Genomic DNA, 15190 nt, shown 5'->3' with positions numbered 1-15190 from the left:
TGAAGATGAAGATCACTCAGGTGATCATTAGACCAAAGACTACAAGTATATTCTCTGCACTAATTGCTACTGAGCCTCTGATATGTTTATATTTAAAGGGCTCTGCAGTAAACCATGGTGAATATCATAAACATGATGTCATGCAATCCTAAATCATAAAACTTAAATGTTCCTTGCAAACTGCTCAGACTTTAGAGCCATCTATAAGATCTTCATATAAGATAAAAATAATCCTGGGAAATTGCTTCTCTGGTACCCTGAAAATAACAATCTGTCTAAAGAAAACAGAACCTTAATTTCAATCATCTTCAAGGTTTAAATAAAGGAGAGTTGTGATGTTAAAATTAAATGAAGTTAATCAAAATTCTACAGTGTTTGTCTTTGTGGGCAATATAGCGTGGAATAGTCAAAATAGCTCCCTACTACTCTTTGCAATTTTCTCTGCTCTTCAGAACATCTCTACAAGGTAGATGTAGTTATTTTCATTTTATAGCTGAAGAAATAGAGTCTCAGAGAATGTGAGTGGCTTTCTCTTGGCCATACAACCAGGAAGCAGTCTGTCTCCAAGTCTTTCCATAGGGCCCACTGTCGTACACCTGGTTCTGTAGTCTAATTGTTGCAACACTCATGAGCAACAGGTCTTTCTTCAGTTATTATTTTTCACCTCCACTATCTCTTTCACAACACTAGGGGGGTCAGTCTATAAATAACATATAAATAATTGTGTATAATGTAAATAATAATTTATATAAATATAAATAATATAAATCATAATGGACAGAACCATCATTCTAATGTATCATCAATTTAAACATCATTCCAATGTATTCATCAATTTCTCATTTCTTAGGGAGATTAACTTGGTACTTCCCTTAGAAATGAAGTTTCTATCAACTTGTGATATGAGATAGATTGGTCAGTCTTGGAGACAGGAAATACTTAATCAGCAACACGATCGAAAGAACCAAAGGAAAAGTTACACTTCCACAACAGAACACTAGAGGTCTCCCTAACCTTGGTTTTTCCAAATTAGATATGAAACAATCTTCAGGGTTTGAGCCATAGCGAAATGCTACGGTGTACTATTGATTACCTATGCTTCTTTAGAACACTTCATATTTTTACCGACAGATGTATATTTTAAAAGGGAACTCCTTAAAGGTAACTCAGTACTTTTCTCATATTTACTTATTACACACGTTAGTACTAAAATGGCACACACATGCACACTCCTAATATATTTGATCATCTTCCTCCTAAAATTATTTCGCATCTTACACTTGGAATGCCCTGCATGATGGGGTCTGACTCCTGCTACCAGGGCTTGCCTTTCTTGACCTCGTCTGTGTTCTCTCCCTCACACCTGTGCCCACATTTAGAGAGATGAATGCAGTTCACTGTTGGGGGTGAGCTGGGGATAGGAGTGCCCGGGGAAGGAGCTCATCTTCCCAATATGCACTGCTAATCCTCTGTGTAGATAAAGCAAGAAATCTCTGGCTTCATTTTCTAGTTTTAAAATGAAGGGTTTGGGCTGGTTTGGTGGTTTGGAATTTTGGCTGCTCATCAGAATCATGTCATAAACTTTAAAAGATGCCCAAGTCCCCCTCAGACTAATTAGATTAGGATTTAGGGACTAAGAGCTGTTGGAAGCAAATTATCAGTGCAGTCCAAAAGCTCTCTAGGTGATTTGGGCTTCCCTGGTGGCTCAGATGGTAAAGAATCTGCCTGCAGTGCTGGAGACCCAGGTTCAATCCCTGGGTTGGGAAGATCCCCTGGAGAAAGGAATGGCTACCCACTCCAATATTCTTGCCTAGAGAACCCCATGGACAGAGGAGCCTGGTGGGCTATAGTCCATGGGGTAGTAAAGAGACAAGACTGAGAGACTGACATCTTCACTTCCTAAGTGCTTCTAATCTGCTGCTGAGGTTGAGAATGACTAACTGGCTTGACTGTGAGGTCTGGTCTAGTTCACTGCTGGTGTTCTAAGGTTCCATCTTGACTGGCCTGATATAAACATTCAAACACAAACATTCAGCCTGTGAAGGCTTAGGTCTCCCACATATTTACCTTTCTTGAGATATAATTGCCTCACTTGTAAATTCATCCCTAGAAGTAGGGTTTCCTGCTTCAATTAACAGAGCACTAGAACAGCCCACAAGGCCAAGATGAACAGACAGAAGCACTGTGACTCCTCTCTCACTCAGTACTGTGGAGATGAGATCCTGGGTATATACTTTCACAAACTGATTCTTGTCAAGGTTGTTAATTACAAGAGAGATGTCACCCCCTTAGTTCGCTATTAGGGAGATTGACTTAAAAGCCTATAAAGAGTGCAGAAGTGCATGCATTTGCTGTTTTAATTGACTTTGGCCTGGTCTGAATATGGAATCTATTAGATGCCATAAGTTTCAGTGTATATGCTGCAAGGGCAGCAGGTTGCGTGTTTGTTTCCAAAGACAGCACATCTTTAGCTTACAGGGGTGTGGCTTCGACTATTGATGGCCTCAGGCATTCAGTGTGTCTAGACTCCAAATGAAGATATTAACTTTGTTCTTTATCTATGCTTAATAAACACTTCTGTACTCAGCTGCTAAGTTGTGTCTGACTCCATGCAACCCCACACACTGTAGCCCAACAGTCTCATGTCCCTAGAATTCTCTAGGCAAGAATACTGGCGTGGGTTGCCATGACCTCCTCCAGGTGATCTTCCCCACGCAGGCACTGCTTCCAAGTCTCTTGTGTCTCCTATGCTGGCAGGCAGATTCTTTAACACTGAGCCACCTGGGAAGCACCTCTGCTGCTGCTGCTAAGTCTCGTCAGTCGTGTCCGTCTCTGTGCGACGCCATAGAGAGCAGCCCACCAGGCTCCCCCATCCCTGGGATTCTCCAGGCAAGAACACTGGAGTGGGATGCCATTTCCTTCTCCAATGCATGAAGGTGAAAAGTGAAAGTGAAGTTGCCCAGTCATGTCCGACTCCTAGCGACCCCATGGACTGCAGCCTTCCAGGCTCCTCTGTCCATGGGATTTTCCAGGCAAGAGTACTGGAGTGGGGTGTCATTGCCTTCTCCCGATAAGCACCTCTACGAGATATAAAATTTAAATGTGACTCGTAGCATTTACACTTCAACCTGAATAGATATTCCTAAGTTTTCTATTTATGAGCCCTTCCTTTCCTTCCACCTAGGAGTGAGCCAACAACAGGCACAACACAATGACTCATGTACAGCCATGCGGTGACTCCATGGCCGAAAGAGCAGTTTCACTTTCTAAAGAGCTAATGTCTTTATCCTAGAGTGAATCAAAACTACTGTGTTATTAAAATGTATAGTCTCTCCATAAGACAGTTAAAACAAAAACTGCTGTTTCTCTGCCTCCAGAATGGAAAAATAGAAGTTAGAACAAGAACTGGTGACTCACACACAAAAAACTATATTCTCCTTTTAAAATTAAGAAGATAACATGCAGTGCCCATCCCATCTATACTCAAACCAGTTCCTTTAGGATTTTTCCTTTTGATGTACTATTAGCAAGATTTTAGGAAAATAGCATAGCAAGTCAAGATTTTGTGAGTTTTGAAGAAGATAATTCCATCTTTATAGCCCTTCTGTTCCTGGGGATAAAATATCATAGTTTGAAGCTCACTTTGGTAAACATTTATCTGCCTCATGCCTTATAAGAAATGGGATTTAACATATGTTACACATTCCACTTGCTGGTTCAAAACACCTTACCTGTCCAAAGTGTCGTCAGATCTGTACCGACTGATTGTGGCTTTTGGCTCTTCCCTCTCATTTGTTTTCCTGTAGCAAAAAATAATTATAGGAAGATCAAATAAATTATAAAAAATAGTTTATACAACTTCCACAGATTTGGTAAAATCTTGGCCTGTTGGGGTGGGAGATAGATATGTTACCAGAAAAGGCCTATTTGGAGTACCAAAATTGTCCCAGGCTTTGACCTGACTAGGATAAATTAGCAAACCCAATTCCCCATGCTAATAAAAGAATTCTTCTTTAGGTCCAATTAATCTAATTACAATGGAACGTATTCAAGTCGAAGATAAGGATATGTGAAACAAGCAACACATCATGCAAAAGAGTTAATTACTAATATGTACCGCTTTCAGTGTTGTTGATTTTTATGTAAGAGGAACTCAATCCTTTATCATCAGCTCTGTTTGTTTACAGTTTCATCAGAGCCTTATGCCAGCACAATGCTGCTGCTGCTACTGCTAAGTCGCTTCAGTCGTGTCCAACTCTGTGTGACCCCAGAGACGGCAGCCCACCTGTCCCTGTGATTCTCCAGGCAAGAACACTGGAGTGGGTTGCCATTTCCTTCTCCAATGCATGAAAGTCAAAAGTGAAAGTGAAGTTGTGCAGTCGTGTCCGACTCTTAGCGACCCCATGGACTGCAGCCTACCAGGCTCCTCCGTCCATGGGATTTTCCAGGCAGGAGTACTGGAGTGGGGTGCCATTGTCTTCTCCAAAACTCTGGTCTGGCACCGGTGGGATGGCTACATACAAATCAGTCTATTACCAGTTCAGCACCGTGGACAGGGTTGAAAGAAGCGGCCTTGCTGGAAGAAAGAGGGAGCAAGAGAAGAAAAGAGAGAAACAGGAAACATAGGAAGAAAATGAACAGAGGAAAGTGGTAGAAAAGAGAAAGGATGGATAGGAAGAAGAGAAGAGAGGGGAGCCTGGGAGAAGTAGGAGGAGGAGAGACAGTGGCAGAGAGCTGAGACGGACAGATAATTTGAAAAAGAGGGAGCAGAGAGAAGACAAGAAAATTAGAGAAGGAACCATGATCATCAAAGCACTGGAGATAGCTTGATCAGACTGATCAATCAGCAAGAAAAGCCTGTTCAATGTCTTAACCCAGTAATACAGGGAAAGTAAGCTCTTTGGAGAATTCTACCATGATTGACTGTATTTGCACTTCAAAGCATCATTTGAAGCTGACAGATCAAAGGTACTGAATCAGAAAATGTACCAAAACAGTATACTATTTAAGATGCAATTTTTAACTTGATGTAGTGTATCTTTATTAAGCAAATATTTGCAGGTAAACCATATACTATACTGATGACAGTATATCATCAGCTGAGGAATGAGTTATGAATTAACTATAGACAGACCCTGCACACACAGAGCTAGCAGGACAAGACATGTACATCCAAGCATAGAAAGCAGTCAGTATCAGAAAAGAGGTTCAGGTCAAGTACAAGGGAGTTTGAAGCTGAGAAAGCTTGTTTGGAGGAGGTGGGGATCAGAGAAGGCTTCCTGGATGAGATACAGGTTGAGCTGGGACTTGGAGGATAAACAGACATGAATGAACAGAGATAGAGGGAATAGTGTTTATTAAGGAAAGAATAATGTTTATTAAAAATGGCTAATGCAATCTCTTGTGTTTTTAAGGAAACTCAGAGTGAGGTCATGGTGAGACTCATTAGCAGGTGTAATGCATGGGTGCAGATGGAACTGACCCCCATCCAGGAAATAGCCCCTCACAGACGCCATTGCTTTGTCTCATTAGCTGCTTCATTCTTTCAGGTCCTTATCACCACAGGACATACCATACTGTGTTCATCTACATTCAATCTCTCCCTCCTCGACCTTTAACCAGGAAGCTTCCCTGATAGCTCAGTCGGTAAAGAATCCGTCTGCAATGCAGGAGACCCCCGTTCAATTCCTGGGTCAGGAAGATCCATGGGAGAAGGGATAGGCTACCCATTCCAGTATTCTTGGATTTCTCTGGTGGCTCAGCTTGTAAAGAATCCACCTGCAATGCGGGAGACCTGGGTTCAATCCCTGGATTTGGAAGACCCCCTGGAGAATGGAAAGGCTACCCTCTCCAGTATTCTGGTCTGGAGAATTCCATGGACTGTACATGGTCACAAAGAGTTGGACGTGACTGAGTGACTTTCACTTGAATCACTTGAAGTTTTCTGGAAGCAAGGGTTTCGTTCTGTTCCCAGACTGCAGAATATTGTCTGGCTCCGAAGGGCATCTCCACTGGTACTATTTGTTGTGCCTTCTGCCTCCTTTGACACATGTTAATGATCTTGCAGAGAAAGGACATAGTAAAATGTCCTGCTGTTTGTGCGTCCTATGAAGCTTGTCTTCTAGCATGACGAGACAATTATTTATTTTCCTTTATTTTCAGTCTCTGCTCATGTGGAATTCTTGGGCATGTTATCACTTCTGCTGGAAGTGCCTCTTTCCCAGCCCCTCGCTCACCAGCTACCCTTTCCTAGTTGGAAACAGCTTCCATCCTTCAAGCAGCAACACCAATGAGCACTTCCTCAGGGCGGGCTTCCACTCTTTCAGTCAGAGTTACCCTCTGCTTCTTCCCATAGCATGGCCCACACTTCTACAAGCACTTTGCATGGTAAATCTGAGTATCTGTGTCTATGGATCCATCTTTTTCCATGAAATGTGAGAGCGCCTTAAGATCACAGCTGGTGTCTGATGCATCTTTGTATTCCCAGCACCTGGCACAGTGTCAGCACACAGTAGGTGCTCCAAAGTGGTGTTGGGTGAGCACCAAAGTGGACACAAACTCTACAGAAGGATGCAAAAGTGTCACATGGACATCTGTTTGTGCAAATGCAAGGAGAAAAATAACCTACACTACCTTTTATAAAGATGTCATTTGAGATACTCGCCAAGGAGTCCAGGGGGAAATGTCTCAGGCTTATAGATTTTTATTTGTAAAGATAAAACTTCTAAATAAATAAATAAAATAAAATAAAACTAAAGCAGCTCAATATGCTGCTTTAGCCAGAATGCTGTCCAGCAACATGAAGGGTTCAGATCAGATCATATCATATCAGATCAGTCGCTCAGTCAATTTTAAATATATAAAATTACCATAGAAGGCATTACAATTACATTATCTTGAAACATGGGCTTCCCTGGTAGCTCAGATGGTAAAGAATCCACCTGTAATGTGGGAGACCTGGGTTTGATCCCTGGGTTGGGAAGATCCCCTGGAGGAGGGCAAGGCAACCCACTCCAGTATTCTTGCCTGGAGAGTCCCCACAGACAAAGAAACCTAGTGGGCTACAGTCCATGGTCACAAAGAGTCAGACATGACTGAGCAACTAAGCACACACACATATCTTGAAACATATTAAGAACATGAATATTAGTTTTCCTGGTCATGCTTCACAAAAAGTATGTTCTTTAATAGTTCCAGAGAAAGGCAAATACAATGGAGGGTGTGTTTTCCACTAGTGCCTGGATTCAAGTTATCAGGTTCCCTTTGTTTGGTAAGAGAGGGCCAACAGAGAACAAGAACATAAGCTTCAAAATCATGAAGACCAGGACAGGTCACAGGACAGTCAGCTAAATCACAGAACAGTCAAACAGAAGAACTAAGGCTGGGAACCCAAAAACCAGTGGGATACTTCATGTAGAGGGGGGTAAACTCGGGACCCTTCAGTTCAGTTCAGTTTAGTCGCTCAGTCGTGTCCAACTCTTTGCAACCCCATGAATCACAGCACGCCAGGCCTCCTTGTCCATCACCAACTCCCAGAGTTCACTCAAACTCATGTCCATTGAGTCGGTGATGCCATCCAGCCATCTCATCCTCTGTTGTCCCCTTCTCCTCCTGCCAACAATCCCTCCCAGCAATAGGGTCTTTTCCAATGAGTCAACTCTTCGCATGAGGTGGCTAAAGTATTGGAGTTTCAGCTTCAGCATCAGTCCTTCCAGTGAACACCCAGGACTGATTTCCTTTAGGGGACTGGTTGGATCTCCTTGCAGTGCAAGGGACTCTCAAGAGTCTTCTCCAACACCACAGTTCAAAATCATCAATTCTTCAGCACTCAGCTTTCTTCACAGTCCAACCCTCACATCCATACATGACTACTGGAAAAACCATAGCCTTCCTAGACAGACCTTTGTTGGCAAAGTAATGTCTCTGCTTTTGAATATGCTATCTAGGTTGGTCATAACTTTCCTTCCAAGGAGTAAGTGTCTTTTAATTTCATGGCTGCAATCACCATCTGCCACGATTTTGGAGCCCCCCAAAATAAAGTCTGACACTGTTTCCACTGTTTCCCCATCTATTTCCCATGAAGTGATGGGACCAGATTCCATGATCTTCGTTTCCTGAATGTTGAGCTTTAAGCCAACTTTTTCACTCTCCTCTTTCACTTTCATCAAGAGGCTTTTTAGTTCCTTGCTGCTGCTAAGTCGCTTCAGTCATGTCCGGCTCTGTGTGACCCCATAGATGGCAGCCCACCAGTCCCCGCCATCCCTGGGATTCTCCAGGCAAGAACACTGGAGTAGGTTGTCATTTTCTCCTCCAACACATCAAAATTCTGAACATTTTTTAAATGGTTTAGAAAAATTCACAGATAAAAATTCCAAAATAGACATATTCAAAGTGTCCACTTAACGTTTTTGTAATTAATTTTTACTTGAGTATAGTTACTTCGGGGCTTCCCAGGTGGTTCAGTAATAAAGAATCCACTTGCCAATGTAGGTGACATGGGTTTGATCCCTGGGTCAGGAAGATCCCCTGGAGAATGAAGTAGCAACTCACTCCAGAGAATTCCATGGACAGAAGAGCCTGGTGGACTACAGTCCATGGGGGTCACAAAAGAGTTGTATACAACTTAGCAACTAAATAACAACAGTTACTTTACAATGTATACTTATCTTTTTAAAGCCCCACCATGAAAAACAATCATAGTCCTTTACTAAGTATGTCTTGGTGGTCAGTTCGGTTCAGTTCAGTTGCTCAGTCATGTCTGACTCTTTGCGACCCCATGAATCTGCCTATTAAACCAGATAACACTTCTGTCTGAGAAATAACTAGGTTCTTCTGCTGGGTGTGGTTCTTTGTATGTGTGTTAGTGTCAATGTGCTTTAGTAAGAATATTGTCTTTTCATTTTATCAATCTTAGATTATTTACATCATTGTGACTATGAGTTTTGCTTAAATTTTCCTACTAATTTGCATTCTGGCCACTGAGTATCATTTAGCGATTTTCCACATGCCTAGGAGTTTCTGAAAAGAAATGTTGTTTTCAGTCACTAAATTATGTCCAACTCTTTGAAACCCTATAGACTGCAACACACTGGGCTTCTCTGTCCTTCACTATCTCCTGGAGTTTGCTCAGACTTATGTCCATTGAGTCGGTGATGCCATCCAACCAACTCATCCTCTATTGCCTCCTTCTCTTCCTGCCCTCAATCTTTCCCAGCATCAGGTATTTTTCCCTTAAGTCAGTTTTTCATATCAGGTGGCCAAAGTATTGGAGTTTCAGCTTCAGCATCAGTCCTTCCAATGAATATTCAGGGTTGATTTCCTTTAGGATGGACTGGTTTGCTCTCCTTGCTGTCAAGGGACTCTCAAGGGTCTTCTCCAGCACCACATTCAAAAGCATCAATTCTTCAGCGCTCAGCCTTCTTTATGGTCCAACTCTCACATCCATACGTGACTACTAGGAAAATCACAGCTTTGACTCTATGGACCTAGTTGGCAAAGTGATGTCTCTACTTTTTAATACGCTGTGTAGGTTTGTCATAGCTTTCCTTCCAAATAGCAAGAATCTTTTAATTTCATGGCTGCAGTCATCGTCCGCAGAAAAGAAACATACTGTCCCATAAAGCAAGTGAACTCAGCTGTTATTTCTCTTTTAGAGTTCCTTTCTCTAAGGCTTGGAAATATCTTACCTCATCATGTTTCTGTGGGAGCCCTTGCTCTTTCCCATCAGGAAGGCCACCATGGTAGGGTGAGCAGTGGATTGATGATTCTATGCCTTCAAGCTGCATTTTGGGAGCAGAAAGCTGGAGAAGCATAGTTTGCTTTGTGAAAATCCCTAATGTTATCAGATTCTCTTTCACGTGCCCAGAACATCAGGGAAAGCCTGCGGCTAGGCACCAATATTCAGCCTCGAACAAGTCTACTCTCAAAAACAACTGTCTTTGTGTTTCTGCTAATGATGTAACTTGTCTGAAACACCTACCTGTCCAAGGCATCGTGGGAATTGTGTCTGTGGAGCACCGCCCTACCGTAATTTTCGTCTCTGCAGAGAAAGAACAAAATTAAGTCACGTGAAAAGTTATCACAGCCTTTAGTAAGCATTAAATAAGGCAGACAGGAAAGAGCTCGCAATGCTTGGCAAAGTTAATTCATTTTACTTCAGGCGTAAGAATACAACTATGCATTTATTTTAACCAGTCACCACTTGAAAGAGCACGGTGAAAAGAAACAAGTTTGGGAGGACAAACGACCATTATTCGGATTTATCCCATGAGATCTCCAGGTGATTCCACAACAGAATGAGTGTTTGCTTTTTGTTTTTTTTGGTTTTGGTTTCTTTCATCAGAGTGTGGGAATGCTTGGCCAACTACTTTGTGTATATTAGAAGCATGCTTTTCTGCAGGAAGGCAAACTTTTTTTCAAACATGTTTTAAATTTAATTAAGCCTGTTATGTCTGAAATTTTTCCCCTCGATCACCTTGATAGTTTTCCTTGACAAAGTGTAGGAAAATATATACCAGTATTTGTGATTAAGAAGGTTGATTGTTCACAGATTTAGCCTATTTTTGACCCATGAGATTATATAGTGTGCTCTGTTTGGTCCTTAAAATACCCTATAAATTAGGCAAGGGAGACACTCATATCCAATTCATGGATGAGAAAATCAAGGAGTCTGTGGCTTTCCTAAAGCTAAAAGATTAGCAAGTGACAAGGGTAGGTTTAGGTCCCAGATCTCTATATTCCAAACTTTTGCTTTTCCTACTGGTCAATCATGCAATAGGACTTCATACATAAAATGAAGTTCTATCTTCTTACTTTGTACAGTGGACCTGAAGATATAGGCAATGTTGTGTGTGTATGTGGGAGGTTGCTTCAGTCACGTCTGACTCTTTGCAACCCTACAGACTGTCAGGTTTCTCTCTCCATGGGATTCTCTAGGCAAGAATACTGGAGTGGGTTGCCATGCCATCTTCCAGGGGACTGTAGCCCGCCAGGTTCCTCTGTTCATGGGATTCTCCAGGGAAGAATACTGGAATGGGTTGCCATGCCCTCATCCAGGGGATCTTCCAAACCCAGGGATTGAACCTGCACCTCTTATGTCTCCAGCACTGGCAGGCAGGTTCTTTACCACCTGCGAAGCCCACAGGCAATGTTAGGAAATGTCAAAACATGTAGTAAAGACTTTGGCCTTGAGCCAAGGCAGAGAGTAAGTATCTGAACCTTTCAGTGTGAACCCAACCAAACCTGAAATATCACATTTCTCCTGGTTCTGCTCCACTAATGTTACTCAACACTCTGGAACCACTGACAATAAAGCTATAAAAGAACTGCAGTAGATAATTAAAAAGAAAGATGAACAGTGAAACTGAAATAATTCCAGCAAATATACACCTTCAAAGATCCCAAGAGAACCCTCCAGATTCCCAGTTATCCCCTCCCTACACCTGGGGGAGAGCAGCAGATGACAGACGCACTTTTTGCCTGAAGAAAAATCCTAACAAGGAGCCCAGCACTGGGCCAGGAGTGTGGGGGAAGCATCAGAGCCAATTTCCCCTTCACTGAGAAGCTGTCACGCTGTCCAAGCTTCCCTAGGCCTTTTTAAGGAAGTGTGCCTGGCATAAAACCATCGCTCCTACCAACTGTAAATTGTCTTAGACATCTCTATCTCCCCACATCTGTGCAAATACTTGCAGCACCAAATTTACCTTTGATCTCCCTCTGTCACTTTGGAAAAATAGAAATGTCATAATAGGTTTCAAGAGAAGCTGTAAATGTTGCTTTATAGAAGAAAATGACTGTAGGCCAAGAGTGTTAACTACAAAACTTAGTATGTGAAACTGATTGTTATCTAAGAGTGTTACCTCCAAAACTTAGTGTATCTCCAAATACCCCTATAGTTTCTTAAATAATAGAATTTAATAACAGAATTTAAGAGACATTTTTGTTCACCAGTTACAAGTATGTTCCTCAAACAACCATGCATGAATAGTTTAGTAGAAAGCTTGAAGTAAGTATCCTGTAATGTAGGCTTCCCATCTTCAGTGCTCTTGACATTATGGGTTTGATCATTTTTTGTTGTGAGGAGTGTCCTGTGCATTGTATTAATAGGTTGTTTGGTGGCATTCCTAGCCTCTACTGACTAGATGTCAGGGGTACCCCACCCCTAGTTTGGACATCTGTAAATGTCTCCTGACCTTGTCAAACATACCCTGGGAGCAAAATTGTCCCTGACTGAGAACCGCTGGTGTAACGGAAAGACAATGGGTCATGTTACTCTCAGCTCTACCACTTAATAGATGTGCTCTCTTGGACATGTTACCTAACTTCTCTGAGCCTCAGACTCCTCTTTTGTAAAATGAGAATGTAATAACTACCTTGTATGATCTCTTCAAGAAAATCAGAGATACCAAGGGAACATTTCATGCAAAGATGGGCTCTATAAAGGACAGAGATGGTATGGGCCTAACAGAAGCAGAAGATATTAAGAAGAGGTACCAAGAATACACAGAAGAACTGTACCAAAAAAAGCTTCATGACCCAGATAATCACGATGGTGTGATCACTCACCTAGAGCCAGACATCCTGGAATGTGAAGTCAAGTGGGCCTTAGGAAGCATCACTACGAACAAAGCTAGTGGAGGTGATGGAATTCCAGTTGAGCTATTTCAAATCCTGAAAGATGATGCTGTGAAAGTGCTGCACTCAATATGCCAGCAAATTTGGAAAACTCAGCAATGGCCACAGGACTGGAAAAGGTCAGTCTTCATTCCAATCCCAAAGAAAGGCAATGCCAAAGAATGCTCAAACTACTGTACAAAAGCACTCATCTCACATGTTAGTAAAGTAATGCTCAAAATTCTCCAAGCCAGGCTTCAGCAGTACATGAACCACGAACTTCCAGATGTTCAAGCTGGTTTTAGAAAAAGCAGAGGAACCAGAGATCAAATTGCCAACATCTGCTGGATCATTGAAAAAACAAGAAAGTTGCAGAAAAACATCTATTTCTGCTTTATTGGCTATGCCAAAGCCTTTGACTGTGTGGATCACAATAAACTGTGGAAAATTCTTAAAGGGATGGGAATCCCAGACAACCTGACCTGCCTCTTGAGAAACCTGTATGCAGGTCAGGAAGCAACAGTTAGAACTGGACATGGAACAACAGACTGGTTCCAGATAGGAAAAGGAGTATGACAAGACTGTATATTGTCACCCTGCTTATTTAACTTATATGCAGAGTACATCATGAGAAACGCTGGGCTGGAAGGAACACAAGCTGGAATCAAGATTTGCCGGGAGAAATATCAATAACCTCAGATATGCAGGTGACACCACCCTTATGGCAGAAAGTGAAGAGGAACTAAAAAGCCTCTTGATGAAAGTGAAAGAGGAGAGTGAAAAAGTTGGCTTAAAGCTCAACATTCAGAAAACGAAGATCATGGTATCTGGTCCCATCACTTCATGGGAAATAGATGGGGAAACAGTGGAAACAGTGTCAGACTTTATTTTTGGGGGCTCCAAAATCACTGCAGATAGTGATTGCAGCCATGAAATTAAAAGACGCTTACTCCTTGGAAGGAAAGTTATGACCAACCTAGATAGCATATTCAAAAGCAGAGACATTACTTTGCCAAAAGTCAAGGCTATGGTTTTTCCAGTGGTCATGTATGGATGTGAGAGTTGGACTGTGAAGAAAGCTGAGCGCTGAAGAATTGATGCTTTTGAACTGTGGTGTTGGAGAAGACTCTTGAGAGTCTCTTGCACTGCAAGGAGATCCAACCAGTCCATCCTAAAGGAGATCAGTCCTGGGTGTTCATTGGAAGGACTGATGCTGAAGCTGAAACTCCAGTACTTTGGGCACCTCATGCGAAGAATTGACTCGGAAAAGACCCTGATGCTGGGAGGGATTGTGGGCAGGAGAAGGGGACAACAGAGGATGAGATGGCTGGATGGTATCACCGACTCAATGGACATGAGTCTGAGTAAACTCTGGGAGTTGATGATGGACAGGGAGGCCTGGCGTGCTGTGATTCATGGGGTCGCAAAGAGTCGGACACGACTGAGCGACTGAACTGCACTGAACTGATGATAGTTGTGAGATTTAGTGATGCTTTATATGTAAAGTATCTTGCATCTAACTTGACATGTAAGAGGGAATCAAAGAACATAGGCATATGCATATGCGTCTATCTATCTATCTATCTATCTATATATACACACACACACATATGTATATACATGGGCTTCCCTGGTAGCTCAGCTGGTAAAGAATCTGTCTGCAATGCAGGAGACCCCGGGTCAATCCTGGGTCAGGAAGTTCCCCTGGAGAAGAGCTAGGCTACCCACTCCAGTATTCTTGGGCTTCCCTGGTGACGCAGCCAGTAAAGAATCTGCCTGCAATGCGAGAGACCTGGGTTTGATCCCTGGGTTGGGAAGACCCCTTGCAGGAGGGCATAGCAACCCTCTCCAGTTTCTTGCCTGGAAAGTCCCCATGGACAGAGGAGCCTGGCAGGTTACAGTCCATGGAGTCGAAGAATCGGATACAACTGAGTGACTAAGGACACACACATGTATGTGTGTGTATGCTGCTGCTGCTGCTGCTGCTGCTGCTCAGTTGCTTCAGTTGTGTCCGACTCTGTGCAACCCCATAGATAGCCTCCTACACACACACACACACACACACACACACACACACATATACACACACACACACAATTTATAATAAATATATCTGGGTTAGACAAATATCTATTATAAATCTGTGCTGGCAATGAGGCAATATGTTTAGGGACATAGTCTTCAAACCTTTAAACATATAGCTAATAGACGTAATGGTTAAAACAGACAATACTTTCTTGGTAAATGTCTTCACTCACGAAGTGACAGTGCATTTAGCAGCTTCCTGGATCTAGAGGTATACAGCCAGTGGGAACTAAAATGAGCCAAGAATTTATCTATTTCACTTGCTTATAAGGAAATTTCAGATAAGTTATTATTAAATTTGTAAATTTGGAATCATACTTCCGTTTGTTTCAACTGACATGATCAATATATACCAGGAATATCGCCACCATGGACTAAATATTACCTTTTTGGAAACTGGAATGTCTTTTTTTTTTTTCAGGTTATCAATGTCTATGCTACTCATAATACTGAAATCCTGCCTTCTCTCACTCACAACTCATGTTCTTTTAGG

General features: G+C 42.2%; 1 protein-coding gene across 9 annotated transcripts in view; it reads right to left on the bottom strand.

Moving 5' to 3' along the window:
• The window catches only part of SCEL (sciellin), a 125336-nt gene that overhangs the window by 93055 nt on the left and 17091 nt on the right, over positions 1 to 15190 (bottom strand). For all 9 annotated transcript variants that reach the window (XM_061435161.1, XM_061435159.1, XM_061435158.1 and 6 more), the window contains exons 4-5: positions 9980 to 10039; positions 3732 to 3800 (exon numbers count right to left, since the gene is read on the bottom strand). In XM_061435161.1, the coding sequence (XP_061291145.1) occupies positions 3732 to 3800; positions 9980 to 10039 (129 nt within the window). The remainder of the gene's footprint in view (positions 1 to 3731; positions 3801 to 9979; positions 10040 to 15190) is intronic.

The sequence above is a fragment of the Bos javanicus genome, chromosome 12, assembly GCF_032452875.1.
Source record: "Bos javanicus breed banteng chromosome 12, ARS-OSU_banteng_1.0, whole genome shotgun sequence".
Lineage (NCBI taxonomy): Eukaryota > Metazoa > Chordata > Mammalia > Artiodactyla > Bovidae > Bos > Bos javanicus.
The sequence above is the reverse complement of the archived record's forward strand: the minus strand, read 5'-3'. Positions and strand labels throughout refer to the sequence as shown.